This window comes from Nyctereutes procyonoides, unplaced genomic scaffold (assembly GCF_905146905.1).
Source record: "Nyctereutes procyonoides isolate TBG_1078 unplaced genomic scaffold, NYPRO_anot_genome, whole genome shotgun sequence".
Classification (NCBI taxonomy): domain Eukaryota; kingdom Metazoa; phylum Chordata; class Mammalia; order Carnivora; family Canidae; genus Nyctereutes; species Nyctereutes procyonoides.
The window spans coordinates 61,598,405-61,621,955 of record NW_026575049.1 but is presented as its reverse complement, the minus strand read 5'-3'; the positions used below and the strand labels follow the sequence as shown (position 1 = coordinate 61,621,955).

Below are 23,551 nucleotides of genomic sequence, written 5' to 3'. Positions count from 1 at the left end.
CCTCATTGAGTGAATTCCTAGGATAAGAACTCTAAAGGTGAAGTGAGTTTTTAAACAGTCAAGGCTGTGAGAGGATAGAATTGGTCAAAAAAGAAGGGTTTTTAAATGACTAATTGGTGAAATGAAAGTCACCGGTGAAGTCTCAAGGAATATAGAGATCATGAGCAAGTTTCAGCAAAGAAATTCTGTTAAGTGTGATATCTCTAGAATTCTCGCTTGCTTTCATTTGTACAGGATACACTTTTTTAAAAGACCATCACAATTTGGTAAAACCTTAGCTGGTTAAAAAAGCAATGATGGAAAAAATGCTCATGTAAATGCTCATTTCCAGAACAAAAGGGAATGCAATTTTGACAATATCAGAAGGTTAATTAAGAAGTCTGTTAGCCCTGATACAGCTGGCACATTTTCAGTTTCGACTGACAGGACTCAAGACATAGGCCTAGCTAATGTTTGCTCTATAATGCTGTGCTAAGTCACAGGATCTGACAGAGAGGAGCTGGTATCTATGGTAAACGGAGGGTCAAGAGCTAGAAGGACATTTAGTGGATTTGCTTTCTAGTAAGGAAGCCTCTGTCCCAGACTAGCTGCACTGTTGTTATTTTTGTGATTTGGATCCACTGATATTGATTAGAACTGAAATTGGTTCATTCGGGAAACTGTACAAACTTTGAGGATTTTTTTTTTTTTTTTGAGGATGTATTTTTAAGTGTAGTCTGTAAGCTCACTACTGGCTGGGGGAAAAGGAGATTTGGAAATTTTGGAGCTGAAAGAGAGGATTGGGGGTCCTTTATTTTGGCCTATCACCTAAGATGGAGATGCCTCCTCATCGTGGTGGGTTGCCGCTCCTTCTTTTCTGGTGGACCCAGAGTGAACAGGAGGTTATGCCTTCTCAGGGTGACCCATTCCACTTGGGGACAGCCCTACTCTTTTTGTGCTCTACCTTGTTGGAAAAGCAAGGAAGTTCTCTAAAAACATATGCTCAAGAAAGGAAACATATATGCACTGTATACACATGCGTATTCATTTAGTAAACATCAAAACATCTGTATGTCTATGTACTCCTCTAGAGAGGCCTGGGGATTTGATACCTGATAAAAGTCGGGCCCGCAGAGCAGTCACTAAGTGTGTTGGAAATGATGCTTTGTGCTTAGCTGTTTGGGACATTTGTAGGTCGGCAGTAGACTATAATGCGACTGCATTACATACCCAGTGATTAATTTCAGAAACAAGCGGCATGTCAATAATAAAGGAGTCTTTGAGAAACCGATTTAAGGACCTTAAATTCCAGGGATATCCCACAGGGCTTCTAGAGCTCTGCATCAAAAGTTGGTACCCATTGTATACAGAAATGTAAAGTGATCAATGTGAAACATGAAATCAAAACCATTCCCAGTTTATTGCCAATTTTTAATGAGACCTCAAATATAAGATTCATTATTTTTTATTCAGCCGTAAGGAAACGTTGCCACTTAATAATGCATAAGGCATTTCCAAGGCCCCAATTGGAGATGCTGGGTCTAGAGAGACCCTTACGAATGAGAACAGGTTAAAACACCTTTCACCAGAAGAGTACAGGCATTTGAAAAGACTGATCCAGAAGAGGGCAACACATCACATATGTGAGTCCAGACAAGGACAGAGAGCCCAGTTCCTATTGCATCCATGCGGCGTGCCACAGCTGCATTCTCAAGCATTTCAGCCTTCTTGGAAGTGGTGAGGACACCGTCTGTCTAGGGTAAACCGGTTTGGATGTAGTCTTGTGCAAAGAGCATTCCCTATTTGATGGAAAGCTCGGGTCTGTTCTCTGTCCTATCAGTGAAGGAGGGTGGAACCTGGGATTCCACACAAAAGGATTCTTAGGTATGTCCCAAGCTTGCTTGTTTTTGACTGTTCTAGTCCTAAAAGAGGTGAGTCCCAGACAGAAGGGACAACAGTTGCATAGCCACTCTGGCTCTCTGCCAGAGGAACATGCTTCCAGCTTCCATGCCTCCCCTGACAGTGTTATTAAACTGGAACTGTGCGTATGCATCACCTGGAGGGTCTGTTAGACATAGAGTGCTGTATGGCCCCCGACCCCAGGTTTTTATTCAGTAAGTCTGAGGTGGGCCTGAGAATTTGCATTTCCAACTGGCTCCCAGGTGATGCTGGTGCTACAGCCTACGTCTGCACTTGGAGAACCACTGCCCTAAGAGTACCACCAAGGAAACAAAAGAGAGCAGAGCTAGACTGCCCACATGCCAGCCCACCACTGTCTGGGGGAAGTGAAAAGAAAAGGTCCTCAACCAGGGCTGGCTCAGGCCGGTGGAGCTGCTTGTTGAGAGTGATGCTTAGAAGCATTAATTGTGAGACTCTGCCTAAAACATGATGAAATAATCGAAAGCATCATGGCAAGAAGTGAAACCCTTGGGAGGCTATTGACAATTTAGCATTTCCAGTTTCAGTGAGAACGCCAACTACTTATCCAAGGAGGATGTGTTCAGTGGGAGAGGCTACAGAATCAGCTGGGGTTCCCCATTGCCTATACTTTGACCCTCTTCCTGGAGGAACAGAAATGCAAGTATGGGTCTCTTGGAAAGACAATATCAATAGCTTGTTAAGCCGGTAGGAACAGTTTGTCTCTCTTCAGCTGGCTAATCCTGCAGGAGAAGCAGAGGTAGAGGGTAAAAACAGTGAGGTGGGGTGAGGTCAGATGCAGAGAGAGGCTCAGGAAGCAGATCAGGTGTTGTTTTCCAGTTTTGAAGCCAGGTCAGTTTATTTGGACCCTCCCACAAGGCCCACTCAACACCTCTGGGTTGGACTCTGTCCCAAGAGGTTGTTAGGAGACGTGTTTCTCCTAATGGGTTAGGAGAAAGAGAACCCTCCTCACTGGCACTTCCTGGGCAGGAACCTGGGGAAGAGATAGATGGCTATCCCAGAAAAGAACACTGGACAAGGGGTCAGGAGACTAATTCTGATCTTTGCTCTAAACATCAGCATAGCTGTGGGTCAGCCACTTAATTGCTCAAGGCCTCCGTTTTCCCATCAGTCAGATGCAGGCATAGACTTGAGGATCTCGAAGGTTTTTTTATCATTCAAAAGCCAAAAGCAGGTCATGATGCCAGATACCCAGATCCTCTCCTGATGAGCCCTCGCTCTGCCATGTGGCCTGGTCCTGTGGAAAACTGGACCAGGCCGCTGCCCCCCGGACAACTTGTCTGTAGACAGGATTGCCAACCGAAGATAAATGTGAGTGGTCAGGCCTGGATTAGGCTAACAGTCCTCCGATTTCTTGCTGGAGGCCGATCAGGGCACCCCAGGGCTCTTCTCAGAGGGAGCGGCAGGGAGTTTGAAATCAGACTGTCCCCACGCAGGGGTCCAGGTACCTTGCTACACCTCTGCTAGGATCCCAGAGCTACCTCCGTTGTGCGGGTCTCCTAAGAGGATTTCCGTCTTGGTCACAGACAAACTTAGGAAGTGGCTAAGGCAAGAGCGAGTACAAAAACGGGTTCTCTGACTTCTTGTTGAGAAACACAATGACCAAATCTGTAGTTAATTTTACCCCCCTCTCTCAATACCCTGTTTATAATATAAACAGTCAAATGAAGACATACATGTTGTTGTTGTTGTGAAGTCCAGTCTCTGCGCCTTTTGCCGGTTCATTTTGTGGTATTTATTTTGTTTGGGCTTGGAGCGGAGGATATGCCTCTCTAGATGGTCTCCGGCTAGGTGGGGTCTCCGTAGCAGCCTCCCTTTGCAGGCCTGGTAACAACGGAGCATAAAAGCTTCCACGAGCCCCACACCATTGTTACCCACCGGGCTCCCCATGAAAGGGGAACTTGTGTGGACTGCCCCGGCTGTTCTTGGCAGCGAGAATCTCTATAAGGAGAACAGGATGTATTTTACACTTGAGACCTGCTATCCTCGAGTATAACAACAACACTTTTAAGTGCTCTTAATATTAAGCTAATGGAAAACATACTCTGTTTACTCACCATCAAAGTCTGTTTTTCTTCTCTCCCTCCTCCCCCAATCATCACAAACTCCCAGCCTCTAGAACACTCTGAGTATCTCCTGCTCCATCGACCCTACACTCTGTCTCAAGGTTGACCTCTGCATGCTTGATTGGCTCAAGGTGGACTTGAAAAAACTAGGAACTTACCACAGAAACCATATAATCCCCAGGTTGCACAAACTAAATATTTCCTTTCTCACAAAAGTCTCGGTGCTAGAAATGCTTGATTTACTGCTAGATTTATGTTTATTAGTGTGAGAAGTTGTTTCTCCTCACCAGAGAGCAACCAAGTGCAGTAGAATGGAGAAGGTGGGCCACTTTCTCTGGGTGCTGCTGTTATTGGAATGCTGCTGGTTCTCTCCTTGTCACATAAGAGAATATAGGATTCCTCACCCTCAAGATGTGGCCTTGGCCAAAGTTATTTGAACCCCAGAAATCTCAGTCTGTATTCTCCACTGCTTTGTGTTGTAAGAAGCCATGTCTAGGGATGCCCGGCTGGCTCAGCGGTTGAGCGTCTGACTTTGGCTCAGGTGCTGATCCTGCGGTCCCGGGATCAAGTCCCACATCAGGCTCCCTGTATGGAGCCTGCTTCTCCCTCTGCCTATGTCTCTGCCTCTCTCTTTCTCTCTGTCTCTCATGAATGAATAAATAAATAAAATATTGGGAAAAAAAGGAAAAAAAAAAAACAAAAAAAAGGAAGCTGTGTCTATAAGGGGTATTCCATTGATACAGTTCTAGAGTATGGCCCAACCAAGTCCAGAATGCCTAAGATTTCCCTGCCTTTGAAGTTGCTGTGATAAGTACAGCTTGGGAAGAAGTTGTGGGGCAGGGAAGGTGGAGTGGGATGCTCTATTCCAGAAGAAATGATTCACAGATTCACTCATTTCCTACTTGCATATTGTTTTTTGCTTGGGCTTGTCTTGGAAAGTAAATGTATGCATGTTAACCAGCCTTGCAGATACATCCCTCCATTCTACCAGTCAACCCCGTAATATTACCAATTTCCCCCTTACTGTTTACATATCACGTATTATAAGACAATAAGCAAACAATAACAAACAAGCAAATGAACCAAAGGCCACCGCCCCCGCCCCCACAACTAAAACAAACTCCTTCTGTTTTGTCAAAAAAGACTAAAATCAGAAACAAAACAAAATTGTGGCACTAACTTCATTGCTGTTTTTTTCGATACAGGCCTTGGGCCGGTTAACTATCTGCAAGGCTGCTGTAATGATGTTAATCTATTTTAATGGAATTGAAATGTGATATCCTGTGGTTTACGATGCACGTTGTTTATAGCTTTAGTGCTTGATTTTGGGTTTCTTTCACAGATAAACTTCTGCACTGGAGGGGCCTGTCCTCCCCTCGTTCTGCACACGGAGCTCTAATCCCCACGCCCGGGATGAGTGCAGAATATGCCCCGCAGGGTATTTGTAAGTTGAGCATTATTTCTTCTACAAATGTCCATGTGTATAGAGATGAGAGTTTCTGGAAATTACCTTACTTTTTAGGCACTGAAAGGAGTTACTTCCAAAATAGATTGGCATCCTCATATGCATTATTCCATTACTCACTTGGCACCCTCTCCCCCACTCCACTCGGTCCCCTCCCCTTCCTCCCTCCCCTTTTTTGTTTCTTCCCTCCCTAAAGACGTGGAGCCACAGCAGCTCAGCCCTGGGGGGGTCTCCTCCCCAGGGTCTTATCTGGCTCTACGACTGGTGACCATCTACATCTGTGTGTTCAGGGCTCATTTTATTGCTGGACATTCACTTCCATGGCCTCATATAGGACTTGGAGTTTGTCCCACGGTGTACATGTCAGCAGAGGCCAGAACCGAAAGAAGTCAGTGTAGAGTTACTCTAGAGTGATTCTCGTATATATTATCTATGCATTTACATGTGTACTGAAACATGGTATATTTGTATGTATACATGGTGCATTATATACGTGCAAACATAGACAATTTCTACTTATTTTTCTCCTAGTTTTAGAGAAAAATGCACAGCGTTGTTGCTTAAAGTCAAAGATCCCACCGCCACCACCATCACAACCATTAACACCATCCAAGTACTTGTGCAAACCAACTTTTATGGTGGGGAAATTTTTTATGAAATGTAGATCTGTATGTTTTGTAAAAAAAAAAAATGTGTTTGAAAAGATGCTGTTTTAGAAGGTAATACAGTCTGCTTTTCTCTATGTAGTAACAAATGATACAAATGATATGAGTCATGCATGGCTGCAAAGTCGGATGGGGGTGGGGGTTCATTCTACCCCAAACACGAAAAAGCAGCTTTCAGAGAAAAAGAAGCATGGCATCTACGTTTGATTTCAGGAATGTGTTTTTATTTTGAAAGTTTGTGCAGACTAACCCGTTGTGGAAAGAAGAAAAGAAAGGGATACAGTGTCACGGAAAGGAAAGAACAAGATGCTGTAGGAGTTCAGCTAGAGAGGGGACTGGCTTTTAGGTGGGAGAGGTAAAGTCGACCTAACCACCTTGGGAATGGTGTCTGCAGGGCAGGGCATGCGCCCTGAGACCAAATTTGAAGCCAGCTGTTTGTTTTGTTAAGTCCTAGGTAATCCTAGGTAACAAAGAGTTATTGTATGAATTTCACAAGTCCTCAAGTCCTGAGGGCTGGGCGGTGCAGGGGTTAGAAGCACCTCTTGTGCCACCCCCTCCCCAACACCAAGCTGGGCCTAAGCCTGGGTTAGGTCACAGATGGTAGAGAGTTTAGGGGGTTGGACTCAAGGTTTCGAGTCCCTACATGCTGACTGGGTGGGGAGAGCGCTCCTCATTCTGCTGGGGGTGCCTGGGGCCCACACCAGGGCGTGGGAACAGAGCCATCCCTGAAGGGAAGGGGAATGAAGGGAGTGGGACAGTAGAGAGGAGGACCGAGGTGAGTGGCCAAGGTCTGCTGGCCTGGGAAAGAGTTCGGTTCTCTCTCTTCCGCTGACCCTCGCGAAGGCAGGGAGTTGGATTTGAGGGGTGGGAAACTAGGAGCCCGGGGCCTTCTCCCCTTCTTCCTGCCAAGGGAGGGTGTCTAGTTTGCTGGTGCCCATGCTGGCAGGACCAGTTTAGGAGTGACCAGGCAAGGTATGTGGAAATGGGTTGTGGAGTTCCAGAAAGCTCTCTAGCAGAGCTGACCCCCAGGCTACTCCAGGTGCCTTAACCAGCCGCCCTTGGCTTTCAGAGCACTTAGCACTTACCTTGTGGCTTCCCTGCCGGTAGACCACAGGTAGACCACAGTCGAAGGCCTTGAAGGGGCCCCCTCCTGCTGCCCTCTAGCCAGGGCCTCCCCCTGGCCTGGGGTGAAGCCTGGATTCTGGGTTCCAGCCTTCTTCTGGAAGCCCTTCTGGGTGTACAGCGTGGTCAGCTATCATGCTAGGTAACTCATCGAGCCTGGGAGTAATGAAAACTCGCAGTGCTGTCGGACCTGGTAGTTTACATATGGCTTTTATATACGTCTGTCATCAGAGCCTCACAATTCTTTAAGGTACCGTTTTTTATGCTCATTTTACAGATAGGGAACCTAAGGCTCAAAGAAATGGAATGATTGGCTTAGAGCCGGAAGCGGGTAAATAGTAGAGCCAGGGGCCTGGTGTCAGACCTCGTTCTTCTAAATCCTGAGGCTTAGATCACAAGACTCTTTAGCATTGGTGACAATGGGGTTATTCCTTCCCATACCATAAAATGAAATAAAATAAGAGCCAGTAGGTGAGCTAATAGCCGATTTTAACTGTTTGATGCCTGGAGTTCCTATGCTTGGGGCCAGGTCTCAGTTTATTGCTCTAAATCAAAACAATCCCCGTGAATGCCCAATGAGGCTCTCAAATTGAGAAGTTGATTTTCGTCAGAGTAAATGAAGAATATTATTATATTTTACACGTCAATAAATCAATGTAGCCCTAATTTTGCCACGCAGGAAATCAATTCTGGTCTTTCTAAACCATCAAAGATGTTATGAACAAAGTAATTTCACAAATTATGGCAAGTAACACATTTATTGATGACTGCAGTTTAGGAATGGAGACTCTGTGAGCACCGTAATATAATATGGTGCACTGGCGTGAGCCGAGTGAAACACAGATTATATGGTGAAACTGTAATGCATCATTTGCTATTAGTGGACTGGTAATAATTACCGGTTTCAAAGCAGCTCTTTCGATGTAATCTTTCGTCTCAATCGTAACAGCCCTTCTCATTGACATTATGATTACACTAGCTGCCCTCATGATCTAGAATATCTAGTTGATAGGAATACTAAAATGCGATAGTGAAAACGGTATGTTGTATGCTCATTATAAGATAAAATGCCATCTTCTCTGACCCGGTGTGCGAGAGGAGAGGATAACGGCAGAGTGTGAACGTGTTGTAGCACGAGCACATCACTGGCTCTGGAAACAACATTTTAGGAAGTTCAGAGCAGCAAAATAAGGCAGACTTTTCTCCTTTAAGCCTTTTGGAAAGGATGCAGGTGAGATCCGTGATGCGGTGCCGTCCACCTTTCCGCGCTCACCAGGGTCCAGCCTGCTCCGGGGGGGGGGGGGGGGGTGCGGAACCCACGTTGCTAACTACGGGCCCAGGCCTGGGAGGAGTCAGTAGGCTATTAGGAGCTGAAATATGATTTTATGGCATCTGGAGTGATGAAAGCGTTAAGGACTTGTTGTAGCTGACAAATCTCCTTTTTTACTTATCCAATTGGGATTGTCAGGCTAAATGTATGATAATAACACAGAGTCCTAGAGAGGCAAAGGAGAGAGCCACGGAGGGTCACGTTAGTTGGAACCAGATAGTTTTTTCCCTGCCTATTTAGGACCCAAGTCATTGTTCAACAACAACAAAAAATTTATGAAAATACTCTCAATGATGCTTTTTATTTCCCTTGGAAGAGAGGAGGCAAACAAAAATAGGCAGATAATGTGATCCTAATGTCAGCGTTTTCTTTCAAAATCTTTCTGCCTTTTTTTTTTTTTTCCCTCCCTCCACATTAGGCAAATGTTGGAAACCTAATTTTGGTATCTTATCATCTAATCTTGTTAAAGAGATTTACCCAGGAGTGGGATATATTGAGTGAGATTATAAATGCATTGTAAAGTAAATTACAAGGTCAGGGCAGGGAGTCCATTATTCAGACAAGTGCTTGAGCAAGGCTGGCTTGTTTTGGAATGCAAGTGTTTGGGGCTCCTGAGAAGACCCTGCCAGCTTTTCTTTCTGACTTGCTAAATGGAGGAATCATAATTGATTAATTCCTCATTCCCACTCTTTAGCTCCGCAGTGGATTTTTTTTTTTTACTTATTATTATTATTATTATTTTTGCTTTTAAAAAAGTTGCTGACAAACACTAGCTGGGGCCTTAAGCAACTGGTCTAGTCCCCCTTTGAAAAGGCAGGCTAAAGTTTATTTCTCATTTGTGTTTTACGCACTCTTTTTTGGCATCCCTGGAAAGTTATCTATTTTTCTCATCCTTGTCCCTTGGCCACCAACATTTGTGCCCCTTTTAATGCCGTGGTTGACTGGTAAACTGTTAGTTACTCCCTTGGTGTATATATATTTTTTGAATTTAGCTATCTCCAAAAATGAATGATTGTGAAGTCAAGCTGGCCCCTCTTTGCCAAAGTGGCATTTACCACTCTCGGGTTCTTTTCAGCGAGAGAGAAATAATGTGACTTAAGCAGGGCCCCTCTCCAGACGGCTTGGCTACTGGCCAAAGAGTTGACTAGCTGAACTGTATCTTTCTGTTTCTTTCTCAACTGGAGCTGAGGCTCAGCCGAGGGCGCAGGATGTTGTATAATTTGGTTCACGTTGTTAGCCTCTCAAAATAATGAGGAGGAGGATAGTGTAGCATTTCTCAGCCTGCTGCCCGTCATGGTGCTGGCTGCTTTAACTGTTCTTAAACTAGGATGCTGTGTCTGCTTAAGTTGGCACCAGCCACTCCTCCTAACTTCTCCAGACTTGCATTTGTTTGACTGGGGGGACAACTCCTAAAGATTTGATACGGCCTGTTGGTTAAATCCGAATTAAATTTCTCTTCTGAGATTTTTTTTTTTTTTTTGCACCGTCCCCTGAGATAAAAATGGGAGTCCCTGTACAGTGTCGTGGAACCAGAACTGGGACTCACCGATCCCCACACAGGCTGGGGATGTGATGGGAATGTTGCTAGTGTCTCTTCCACGGAATTATTTTAGGAGTATTTTCTCATTTTGAACAATGTCAACAATTAGTGTGTTTCGGGCTAAGATTAAAAGCATCTCTAGGGCCACAGAGAACTGTGATGAGTTGACCTTCTCTTTTCCGGTATGCCTATGAAATGACTGCCTACTCAGAAAGTTCACCTGCCACCCAGGGGAGAATAGAAGGATGGGATTTAGGAAGCGGAGAAGTTTCCCTTCGGGTCACCTTATCCAAGTCCCTCCTCACTTAACAAATGAGGAAACGGAGGCAACAGAGATGACACATAGCTTGCCCCAAACCGCAGCTGGCAAAAAGACTGGAAAAGTTCAGATGGTCGCCCGAGGCTCTGCAGAATGCAGGGATCCTCATTCCCGAGCTTGAGCTGGTCCAGATTTTTCCGCTTTTGGAGACTGGATTTAAAATCCTCAGAACCGAATTGCAATGGCAGAAAGCCCGCCGGGGCCAAATATTCGTTGGGCACCGGACCAGCAGGTGTGCCAGGCACCCGTCGAAGGCCCCTGGGAACACTAGGTCAGTGCGGGCTGAGGCCCTTTGGGGTCGAGTCAGGCTGGGGCGGTGGGGGGGGGGGGAGTGCAGGGCAGGCTGGAGGTGAAACGTGAATAAGCGATTGCTAACGCCCCTCCTCTGTGATTAAACATTGATGTTGGTGTTGTGTTATTTTGCAGGTAAAGATGAGCCCAGCAGCTACACATGTACAACTTGCAAACAGCCATTCACCAGTGCATGGTTTCTCTTGCAACACGCACAGAACACTCATGGATTAAGAATCTACTTAGAAAGCGAACACGGAAGTCCCCTGACCCCGCGGGTTGGTATCCCTTCAGGACTAGGTGCAGAATGTCCTTCCCAGCCACCTCTCCATGGGATTCATATTGCAGACAATAACCCCTTTAACCTGCTAAGAATACCAGGATCAGTATCGAGAGAGGCTTCCGGCCTGGCCGAAGGGCGCTTTCCACCCACTCCCCCCCTGTTTAGCCCACCACCGAGACATCACTTGGACCCCCACCGCATAGAGCGCCTGGGGGCGGAAGAGATGGCCCTGGCCACCCATCACCCGAGTGCCTTTGACAGGGTGCTGCGGTTGAATCCAATGGCTATGGAGCCCCCCGCCATGGATTTCTCTAGGAGACTTAGAGAGCTGGCAGGGAACACGTCTAGCCCACCGCTGTCCCCAGGCCGGCCCAGCCCTATGCAAAGGTTACTGCAACCCTTCCAGCCAGGTAGCAAGCCGCCCTTCCTGGCGACGCCCCCCCTCCCTCCTCTGCAATCCGCCCCTCCTCCCTCCCAGCCCCCGGTCAAGTCCAAGTCGTGCGAGTTCTGCGGCAAGACGTTCAAATTTCAGAGCAACCTCGTGGTGCACCGGCGCAGCCACACGGGCGAGAAGCCCTACAAGTGCAACCTGTGCGACCACGCGTGCACGCAGGCCAGCAAGCTGAAGCGCCACATGAAGACGCACATGCACAAGTCGTCCCCCATGACGGTCAAGTCCGACGACGGCCTCTCCACCGCCAGCTCCCCGGAACCCGGCACCAGCGACCTGGTGGGCAGCGCCAGCAGCGCGCTCAAGTCCGTGGTGGCCAAGTTCAAGAGCGAGAACGACCCCGGCCTGATCCCGGAGAACGGGGACGAGGAGGAAGAGGAGGACGACGAGGAAGAGGAAGAAGAGGAGGAAGAGGAGGAGGAGGAGCTGACGGAGAGCGAGAGGGTGGACTACGGCTTCGGGCTGAGCCTGGAGGCGGCGCGCCACCACGAGAACAGCTCGCGGGGCGCGGTGGTGGGCGTGGGCGACGAGGGCCGCGCGCTGCCCGAGGTCATGCAGGGCATGGTGCTCAGCTCCATGCAGCACTTCAGCGAGGCCTTCCACCAGGTCCTGGGCGAGAAGCATAAGCGCGGCCACCTGGCCGAGGCCGAGGCCCACAGGGACACTTGCGACGAAGACTCGGTGGCCGGCGAGTCGGACCGCATAGACGATGGCACTGTAAACGGCCGCGGCTGCTCCCCGGGCGAGTCGGCCTCGGGGGGCCTGTCCAAAAAGCTGCTGCTGGGCAGCCCCAGCTCGCTGAGCCCCTTCTCCAAGCGCATCAAGCTCGAGAAGGAGTTCGACCTGCCCCCGGCCGCGATGCCCAACACGGAGAACGTGTACTCGCAGTGGCTCGCTGGCTACGCGGCCTCCAGGCAGCTCAAGGATCCCTTCCTGAGCTTCGGAGACTCCAGACAATCGCCCTTCGCCTCCTCGTCGGAGCACTCCTCGGAGAACGGGAGCTTGCGCTTCTCCACGCCGCCCGGGGAGCTGGACGGAGGGATCTCGGGGCGCAGCGGCACGGGAAGTGGAGGGAGCACGCCCCATATTAGTGGTCCGGGCCCGGGCAGGCCCAGCTCAAAAGAGGGCAGACGCAGCGACACTTGTGAGTACTGTGGGAAAGTCTTCAAGAACTGTAGCAATCTCACTGTCCACAGGAGAAGCCACACGGGCGAAAGGCCTTATAAATGCGAGCTGTGCAACTATGCCTGTGCCCAGAGTAGCAAGCTCACCAGGCACATGAAAACGCATGGCCAGGTGGGGAAGGACGTTTACAAATGTGAAATTTGTAAGATGCCTTTTAGCGTGTACAGTACCCTGGAGAAACACATGAAAAAATGGCACAGTGATCGAGTGTTGAATAATGATATAAAAACTGAATAGAGGTATATTAATACCCCTCCCTCACTCCCACCTGACACCTCCTTTTTTCACCCCCTTCCCCCCATGGCCCTCCAGCCCCACTCCCCTCTCGCTCCCCGCCCCCACCCCCACCCCCACCTCCTCCCTCCCTCCTTCCCTCCCTTCCTCCCTCCCTCCCTCCCTCCCTTCCCTCCCCCTGTAGGATTTTTTTCTAGTCCCCTGTGATTAAACAAACAATTACAAACAGAAGTAACGGAAGCTAAGAATATGAGAGTGCTTGTCACCAGCACACCTGTTTTTTTTTTTTTTTTCTTTTTTCTTTTCTTTTCTTTTTTTTTTTTTTTTCCTTTATGTTCTCACCGTTTGAATGCATGATCTGTATGGGGCAATACTATTGCATTTTACGCAAACTTTGAGCCTTTCTCTTGTGCAATAATTTACATGTTGTGTATGTTTTTTTTTTTTAAACTTAGACAGCATGTATGGTATGTTATGGCTATTTTAAATTGTCCCCGATTCGTTGCTGAGCAAACATGTTGCTGTTTCCAGTTCCGTTCTGAGAGAAAAAGAGAGAGAGAGAGAAAAAGACCATGCTGCATACATTCTGTAATACATATCATGTACAGTTTTATTTTATAACGTGAGGAGGAAAAACAGTCTTTGGGTTAACCCTCTATAGACAGAATCGACGGCACTGAAAGAAAATCTCTATGAGCTAAATGTCTGTCTCTAAAGGGTTAAATGTATCAATTGGAGAGGAAAAAAAAAGGCCTTGAATTGACAAATTAATAGAAAGACAAAACAAGTTTATTCTGTCATTTGGTTTTAAAAATATGAGTGCCTTGGATTTATTAAAACCACGTTGATGGTTCTTTCTACTTGTTATAAACTTGTAGCTTAATTCAGCATTGGGTGAGGTAAGGAAACTTAGGACCTAGCATATAATTCTATATTGTATTTCTCACAACAATGGCTACCTAAAAATATGACCCATTATGTCCTAGTTAATCATCATTCTCCCTTTAGTTTAATCGTATAAGCAAAACTGATTGTACCAGTATAAACGCTATTTTGCTCCTGGTGAGAGCTTAAAAGAAATGGGCTGTTTTGCCCAAAGTTTTATTTTTTTTAAAATGATGATTAAATTGAATGTGCAACGTGCAAAAGCCCTGGAATACAACTAAATACATTATTAGTAAGGAATTCATTTTATGAAGATGACTTGTTTTAAATAACGTCTGTTTAAGAACGTTCTGGCACCAAAAGAAATAGATCCAGATCTACTTGGTTGTCAAAGGGACAATCAAATGATAAACTTTAAGACCTCGTAGACCATTTTTAAAAAGAAGAGACTGACAATAAGGTTTGACAGAGGGTAACAGGAGAAAAATATGTGATCTTTTAGCACAACGTGGTACTATTTGCCATTTTAAACTAGAACAGGTGTATAAGCTAATATTGATACAATGATGATTAACTATGAATTCTTAAGACTTGTGTTTAAATGTGACATTCTTAAAAAAAGAAGAGAAAGAATTTTTAAGAGTAGCAGTATATATGTCTGTGCTCCCTAAAAGTTGTACTTCATTTCTTTTCCATACACTGTGTGCTATTTGTGTTAACATGGAAGAGGATTCATTGTTTTTATTTTATTTTTTTAATTTTTTCTTTTTTATTAAGCTAGCATCTGCCCCAGTTGGTGTTCAAATAGCACTTGACTCTGCCTGTAATATCTGTATCTTTTCTCTAATCAGAGATACAGAGGTTGAGTATAAAATAAACCTGCTCAGATAGGACAATTAAGTGCACTGTACAATTTTCCCAGTTTACAGGTCTATACTTAAGGGAAAAGTTGCAAGAATGCTGAAAAAAAAAATTGAACACAATCTCATTGATGAGCATTTTTAAAAAAAAAACTAAAAAAAAAAAAACTTTGCCAGCCATTTACTTGACTAATGAGCTTACTTACTCGGACTCAACATTGCAAGCGCTGTGAATGGAAAACAGAATACACTTAACATAGAAATGAATGATTGCTTTCGCTTCTACAGTGCAAGGATTTTTTTGTACAAAACTTTTTTAAATATAAATGTTAAGAAAAAAAATTTTTTTAAAAAAACACTTCATTATGTTTAGGGGGGAACTGCATTTTAGGGTTCCATTGTCTTGGTGGTGTTACAAGACTTGTTATCCATTTAAAAATGGTAGTGGAAATTCTATGCCTTGGATACACACCGCTCTTCAGGTTGTAAAAAAAACATACATTGGGGAAAGGTTTAAGATTATATAGTACTTAAATATAGGAAAATGCACACTCATGTTGATTCCTATGCTAAAACACATTTATGGTCTTTTTTCTGTATTTCTAGAATGGTATTTGAATTAAATGTTCATCTAGTGTTAGGCACTATAGTATTTATATTGAAGCTTGTATTTTTAACTGTTGCTTGTTCTCTTAAAAGGTATCAATGTACCTTTTTTGGTAGTGGAAAAAAAAAAAGACAGGCTGCCACAGTATATTTTTTTAATTTGGCAGGATAATATAGTGCAAATTATTTGTATGCTTCAAAAAAAAAGAGACAAACAAAAAAGTGTGACATTGTACAGATGAGAAGCCATATAATGGCGGTTTGGGGGAGCCTGCTAGAATGTCACACGGATGGCTGTCATAGGGGTTGTACATATCCTTTTTTGTTCCTTTTTCCTGCTGCCATACTGTATGCAGTACTGCAAGCTAATAACGTTGGTTTGTTATGTAGTGTGCTTTTTGTCCCTTTCCTTCTATCACCCTACATTCCAGCATCTTACCTTCATATGCAGTAAAAGAAAGAAAGAAAAAAAAAAGGAAAAAAAAACAAAAACAATGTTTTGCAGTTTTTTTCATTGCCAAAAACTAAATGGTGCTTTATATTTAGATTGGAAAGAATTTCATATGCAAAGCATATTAAAGAGAAAGCCCGCTTTAGTCAATACTTTTTTGTAAATGGCAATGCAGAATATTTTGTTATTGGCCTTTTCTATTCCTGTAATGAAAGCTGTTTGTCGTAACTTGAAATTTTATCTTTTACTATGGGAGTCACTATTTATTATTGCTTACGTGCCCTGTTCAAAACAGAGGCACTTAATTTGATCTTTTATTTTTCTTTGTTTTTATTTTTTTTTATTTGGATGACCAAAGGTCATTACAACCTGGCTTTTTATTGTATTTGTTTCTGGTCTTTGTTAAGTTCTATTGGAAAAACCACTGTCTGTGTTTTTTTGGCAGTTGTCTGCATTAACCTGTTCATACACCCATTTTGTCCCTTTATTGAAAAAAATAAAAAAAATTAAAGTACACAATGTAAGCTTCTTGTGTCCTCATTTGACACACTCTGTAAATTACTTTCAAGAAAATAACAGGTTTTAAGAGAAGGCCAGTCAGTCTTTTTCAGGATTATTTCTATGGGCATTTTGATGCGTGTATCATACCCTAAATGAACATAAAGTGCTTACTATATTAAAATAGACATATCTCAAAACATGGAAATAGTTTTTAGATTTTATAGTTCTAGAATAATTTTCGAGAAATGGAAAGTGTTTTCAGTCTGATGTAAAAAACTTTCCCTTCATCTCTTAGCAGTAATCCATTCAGATATAAATGAAAAATTTACTGGTAATAGCATCTTGAACTTTTATTTCCTTTGGATTTTTTGCTGTTCTTGTTGTCTGAAAGTTCTTTTCTATTCTCCCTTCCCTGCCTTATACTAGAACATAATGTAAAAGAGGTTTTTTTTTAAAAAAAAATCAGCTTTCGTTTCCATATGAGTCTTCATCCCCCAAATAACCTCCCCCCCCCCATAAAAATCCAGAAACGAAGGCATCAGGTTAACAGAGAAAGAGAGAGAGAGAGAGAGAAAGAGAGAGAGAAGTAACCAGTAGTTTAGCCAGATGTGGCAAATCTGTGGAATCAGCCACTGATTTCCTGAGATGCATGGTGGTTTGCCTTGTGATTCTGAGGTCCTAGGGGACCAGAGATGGGACAGATCTTTTAGGTGTTTTTATAGTTTGTTCCTGGCTGTTAGCAAATGAGGGGGGTGGGGTGGGGAATACCCTTCAGTGATCTTTTGCCCAACCAATAGATTTAAGAAATGAAACATAGTCTTTGAAAAGCAAGTTAGGTCCCTTATAAAAACCCCTCCTTAGAAATCTGTGTTGTCAGTTTTACAAATACTGCATGCTGCAGCATCTATTTGCTTTATTAAAACACATACTTCTGTGATACTGTCTCCCTGTTCCCAGTGTAGATGAATGGATACAACGTTGTTCTTCTTTTTGTAAAAACCCAAACAAAAGCTGTTCTGTTGTCTTCTTGTGGTAGCATTTTCGTTGCTCAGTCCTTATGCCCTGGTGCTGTGAGGTGGCCTTTTCATGTAATGCCTTTTATCTGAGGCAAGAATAGTTTTATCCTTCTAAAATACACAGAAAGTAGGTGTATTTTTTTTAAAGCCGGTTGGGTGGGAAGCAGGGAGTGGAGGCAGAGAGGAATCCCGTAAGAGAGGGTTTGGGGCTGGGTACGAGGGCTGGGACGAGATGGACGTATCTGGCAGGACTTGGTAACTGGCAGTGAACTGAGAGGCGATATTTGTGTTTTGAATTAGGTTACTTCACAACTGAATCCAGCATACTGTTAAAGATAGAGGTAGTCCCCAGTGCCATGCTGGTTTTAGATGTGGCGACTTCTGCTCCACCATATTAAATGTCCATAAAACCACTGTATGTCCCTATTACTCTTTTATTAGGAGCTATGAGTGCAGCTGTGCAGGTTTTATATACAGTGTTCATTTTAATTTTTCAGTATATGATGCTCTTAGCATAATTAGGTTTTGCATCCTGACAGACAGAATTAATGGTGGATACTGTATACTTACTCGTATGTTCAAATTTCTTAAATCAAATGGGGACTGGGGAGGGGTGCAAACATCTGGTGATAAATCAAAGATCATGTTTGATTTACATGGTCCCAAAGTTAAATAAATTTATTGGGAGACACGTTCTTCAGGGTACTTAGTCTCCTGACTTACTGAAGCCCTCTTATAAAATATTATTTCTCAAGCCGAGTGAACAATGGGAGCATGAAAACCTAGGCAACAAGAATATCACTTATAAATGGCATCTGTATCTGGAACCCCAAAATTAAAAATCTTAATGCGAAATAACAAGAAACGTGGCCGACAGGGGATAAATTCATGATTTTTTTTTTAAATGAGGAAATACTAAGGACATTAACATTTTTCCGAATTCTCCAGTTTATGTGATACTGCAATGTTCTCTACATACCTGAACTCTTAATGCTTAAATGTTTCTTCTTATCTTCATTTTGAGAACAATTCAATAAACAGGAGCACAGCAAATAACTATATCTCACCGATTTTAACTTAGAAACCCTCCCAGTGCATGGACTGCCTCTGTCCTGAGACCGGTTCCTACCTTCTCTTTGTCTAGGACCTACAAAAGGACCGAAGCCAATACATTTTAAAGGGGGCTAAGAAGTGGGGTGAACACTTGATTCTTCATTTGTACCAGCCGTGGCAGGAAGTGTGAAATAGTTGAGTTTTTTTTCCAGGGCATTCTGTGACAGAACTGTTTATTTAAATACCATTGTTGTATATGTAATAAGTACGTACTGTATATGTTCACAATGCTGGAAGCGAGAATTTGAAAGGAAGTGGCAGTGGGGGGTTAGATATCATTTCATTTGGAGAAATAAGGAAATGGGGTGGTTTATTCACAGACACTAAGTTTGTTAAAAGGTACTGGGATATTTCAGGCTTTCCTGAAAAGTTGTTGAGGAGCCTCAGGCCCCATCCTGTCCTGCTTTGAACACTTGACTCTCAGAGCTTGAGGGAGGAAATACTGCGTTTTCTTTCTTTCTTTTTTCCTTTTTTTTTTTTTTTTTTGTTTAAACCTCTCTCACCCTCTGTGCGCACACACAAACATGATTTCTTATGACTGTGCTGTAGTCGTGTGTTCTTCATTACGATTCTGTTACTCCATCGTTCCCGGGCCTGGTGTGTTCAAGAATGTACCCATCCCATTCTCTTTTCTTTTTCAGACAACTTCCCATTATACAAAAAAAAAAAAAAAAAAGTGGGAATTTTGCCAGTGTGAGGATGGGATTGGCAGTGTTCTTTAAACCTGCTTGGAAAAAAAAAATGTTCCTTAAAAGACTGTTAACTTTTAGAAGGCATGAGGCATTTAGCAAATTTTCTAAGTGTCTCCTAAGGCCCTGCCGCTTTCCCAATTAAGAATAAATGAACCCACCTTTAGAGAAACGGACATCAGAACACGTAGCCAGAATCGGGATTATGTACATTTATTCCAGGGCTGCTAGAGCCACGAATGGTAGACATGGGTCGTTGGGTGTGCACTTTTGCTTGCTGTCATCTTGTTATCCCATTAGCCCTCTGTTTCATTCAGTAGAACACATGGCCAGTGAATCAGCCTTTAGGGGGATGGGTCTGTTTCTCTCTCTCTCTCTATTTCCCAGTGTCATCTATGGTCGTGGGATGCGATTAATTCCTCCCTTTCACACGGGGAAAAGGAGACCAATTCAGGTCACCAGGGTCATTGTGCTTGAGAACCTAAGCTTGCCTGAACACAACTCCAACGGTTGATCCAAATACTGTTTTTCCTTTCTGTAAAGTGCCAAAGACTACTCAGAGGGAGGCGGATCTCAGGTCCTGGTGATTCAGCAGAAGAGGCAAATTAAGCGATTTCCCCAAAGTCTACCCGGGGCCGCAGGACCCGCCCCGCCCCGCCCCGCCCCCGGCGCCCCCAACCCCACCGGGGGGCTGCGCTCCTCGACCCGGGGTGAGCCGGTGGCACAGGCCCAGGCCGGATTCTATCTGTCAGGGCTTTGGATGTCGCTAGCAGGTCGGACAAAGGGGTGCGGTGGGGGTGTCAGCTAGACGGGCCGCAACGACAGTGCCAGGGCCGGACTGGGAACGGGGTTCCCCAGAGCCCACCTGGAACACAGGCGGCCCCTCAGCCCGGGTCTCCACTGCGCAGGGGAATCCGGGAGAGCAGCTGAGCTCCAGCCCCTGGGCCTCCTGCGGCGCCAAGTCGGGGGAGAGGAGGCCCCAGGCCCGGCTTCGGGTCGCCATGGCAACGAGCCCTGGAATGCCACCGTGGTGGCCCTCTTCCTCGGCACATCCGGACTCCCAGTTCTGCTGCTTCAAGTCACTGTGCACAGCAAGGGAGGACCCCCGGAGGACAATAAGCACTCCCTTCTTCCCTTCACCATTGCCTTGCCCCCTTACCAAAAAAGAAAAAAAAAAAAAAAAAGAAAGAAAGAAAAGAAAACTGCATGTTTGAAAGACAACTACAGGCAGTTTTTGGTGCCATTTGGGAGCAACTATTTTGGGTTCTGGTTTCCTCTTCAGAGATTTGTTCGCCTCTTGTAAATCGTTGGCTGCTTTGACGTTGAACTTGATGACATTTCATGTTTTCGTTGTGCTGCTTTCACATCAATTTTGAGTTTCTGTTTCTTTATAATTTTATTATTATTTTAAGGAAATGTCCCCCTTCCCTCCTCCCCCGACCCCCCCTGTTCTCCTCAACCAAAGGACTGTTTCCTACTCAGTTTTCTCAGTCGTAAGGGCAAGTGTTTCCTCCCAGGTGTGTCCCCAGTTTATTAGGACAATCATACGAGATCCGAGAGATGTGGTAGCGGGTCTGGGGCCGTGGCGGGGGGAGGCGGGGAGGGGGAGGCCGGAGATCTGGGGTTGGGGGGGGGATTGGGTTTGAAATGGTGTTTAAGATGCCAGTGGCTCAACCTGTGGTGGATTTAAGTCGTAAATTTAAAAAGCTAGTTAGAGAACAGAAAATCACTGGGCCAAGTCACACCTGTACTTTTTTTTTTTTCCCCTTCTCTGTCTCCAACCTCTTTCTAGGTTCTTCACACACCCCCATTCGGCGTAGTACCCAGAGAGCTCAAGATGTGTGGCAGTTTTCGGATGGAAGCTCGAGAGCCCTTAAGTTCTGAGAAAATTTGAAGCCCCCAGGGGCGGGGTGGACGCGTGCCGCCCAGCCGACATCTGCGTGGTCTGTCATCCTGCTAGTTTGTGATGTTTTCTGACAGTAGCCTCCAAGAAGCCGTTGTGCGAAGACAGAGTCCTGCAGAGTCCTTCCTGCCCGGGCCTGCAGTGCCATTTTATTTATATTTTTTAATAAAAAGTAAAAACAAAAAAACAGACCCACATTGGAACAGTGAAATCAGTCCCATATAGAGGGCGCATGGACCATCGCTGTCCTGAGTGACGTCCTGGCCCTTTGGAAACCAGCCAACCTAATTACCTGTATTGTGGAAATGAGCATGAGTCCCCCAACCCCTTGTTTCTATACATTCTATGTTGTCTTTTAAAAAGTGTGCTTAACATTGAACACAATAAATGTTGGAGCTTTAGGTGGTGTTTGCTTGTTCTTTAATTATTAATGCTTATAAGACAGTGCAGCTGCTTATGACTTTGTATCTCTGTACCCGTCTCCTGCAGACATCCATTGGGTGGGCCGGAGGAGCAGATTTGAGGAATGGGTAGGAGGTGTAGGAGGGGAAAGAGGTTACTGCTTATCAGATGGCATAAATTTTCAAGGAGAATCAAAATGCAAAACCTGGGAATAAATCATAGCAATATCATAATTAATGTAGTAGTAGTGTTGCTGTTTATTAATGCTGAAGTGTGGTTTTCCTAACTGTCTGACTTATAATTTGCATACCATTAAATAATGCATAATATGGCACGCTGAATTCTGTTTTTCAAATATATGCTTTTGGTGGCTACCATGCAGGATTTGAATTTGTCTTTTAATTTAGCTCAAGAAAGATAACGTCACTGGGTTAGTGGTAAATCCCAAAGAAGGAGATAAATGTCAGCAGTGGCTTATTAAATATTCTAATTTTAAGTTCCCAAACCTTTAGCAAATATATCATAATACAGACAAACAAACACACATAAAACTTCTTTATTACTTACATTACTTATATGAGGAAATTTGGGGCAGATTTTATACGGGGGAAGACTGTAGGAGGAAAGAGGTTCACATCAGAACACACAGTTATAATTGTGACGTCCATTCCTCAGAAATTAGTGGCACAAGTGAGTTAGGTCTACAAACAGGTGCTAAAAATCCCTTCTGGTCCAGTTAATTGGCAAAGAACTTTTCTCAATTTGGTGTTTTCTATTGCCTGGAGAACCAGAAGAGAACTAGAAACAATATAGCATATTAAAATAGGTTTATAAATAATAGAACTCAGACACCTGTGTATTATAGATTTACATATTGGCTGTGAACCTAAGTGGGGAAAATCTTACCCACTCACACCCTCTGGCTAGATTACCTAGCCTAGTGAGAAGATAGCAAAAATAATTGGCATCTGGATTCTTTCCTGCTTATTCATCATAAATAATGACTTCTTACAGTTAGACTTTACACAGTGCTTTCATGGACCTTATTTCATCTGATCCTCGACGGGACAGGTCTCACAACTTCCACTTTGTGGGTGAGGAGACTGAGGCTCACCAGGGTTAAGGGCTTGCCAGAGGCCACGACAATTGCTGGGGGTGGGGGTGGGGGTGAAGCCAGGCGTTCTGGTGTCTAGTCCAGAGCTGATTTCACTGAACTCTGTAGCTGATCAAAGAAAGCGTCTGTGCCAGCACATAAATCGTAAATGTTCATAAACGCACACACGTACGGCTCACGCACACATACACAGATTGTGGATATCCATAGGTAAAGGCACACGAAATTGTCCCTTCCTATCAACAGCCCTGTGCACTGCGGGGTGGGGGGAGGGGGTGCTTGGAGCAAGGGCCCCTTTTGCCATCTTTCTCCGGGGAAAATGTTTTTCCAAGACGGATAACAACCCTGATTGACTCCGTGGCCTTGATGAGTTTTTGAGAGTTCCTCTCGCCTAGGTGAGATGGGACTTCCAGACAAGAGTTATTTGGTGGAGAAACACTCTCCCTGCCCCATACTCTGCCTCTGTGTTGTTGAAACCTGAGACCAATAGGGATTCTGTGACAGCATCCTCTCTGAATGTGCTAAGCTCCTTGCTGATACTTAGAAAAAGTGACACCATTTCCAAAGGGAGACTCGACTCAAATAGAACAATCAAGATTTTTTGGCCAACTTTGGCCTTGGTAACTGCACTTGGTGTTCGCTACACTTTCATCTCTGGTCTACATTTCTGCCTCTACCTCTTTTTTGTCTTCTCAGTGTCAGAAAGTAAATGGGTAATTATAAATTATTAGTTAATTGTAAATAATTGGATCCATTATAAATACATGGATATCTCCAGAAGTGAGATTTTTGTTTTTTGAGGGGGCAGGGATGGAGAGAGGGCATGGGTAAAGGATATCTTTTCTTCCTTCCCCTTTTGGGAAAAAAAAAAAGAAGAAGAAGATGCCTCATTAAAAAAAAGAAAAGACCATCTCTTTCCCCCGTATCTTTTTAGTTGAAAGAGAATAAAAGTTCATTTAGGAAATTCATTATGAGATGACGGTGTTGTGCTAGGGCTAGAACTTTTGAAAATCCACACAGGATTGATGATTTGGGAAGACATCTCCATGTATGATATATCAAGGTCGTGGTTATCCGTGAATGGTGGAAGCTGAAGAAGGGACTGACAAATCTGATCGGGGTCCTCACTGTGCCCTCTCCTGA

General features: G+C 44.5%; 1 protein-coding gene across 10 annotated transcripts in view; it reads left to right on the top strand.

The window, feature by feature from the left end:
• The window catches only part of BCL11A (BCL11 transcription factor A), a 101,495-nt gene extending 80,202 nt beyond the window's left edge, over nt 1-21,293 (top strand). For 2 of the 10 annotated variants that reach the window (XM_055327899.1, XM_055327898.1), the window contains 2 exons: nt 5,326-5,427; nt 10,851-13,033. In XM_055327899.1, the coding sequence (XP_055183874.1) occupies nt 5,326-5,427; nt 10,851-12,871 (2,123 nt within the window). In that variant the 3' untranslated portion in view covers nt 12,872-13,033. Of the gene's footprint in view, nt 1-5,325; nt 5,428-10,850; nt 13,040-20,781 lie in introns of those variants that run through there. The other 8 variants (XM_055327904.1, XM_055327901.1, XM_055327907.1 and 5 more) reach the window with 8 other exon arrangements.
• The last annotated feature ends 2,258 nt before the right edge of the window (nt 21,294-23,551 follow it).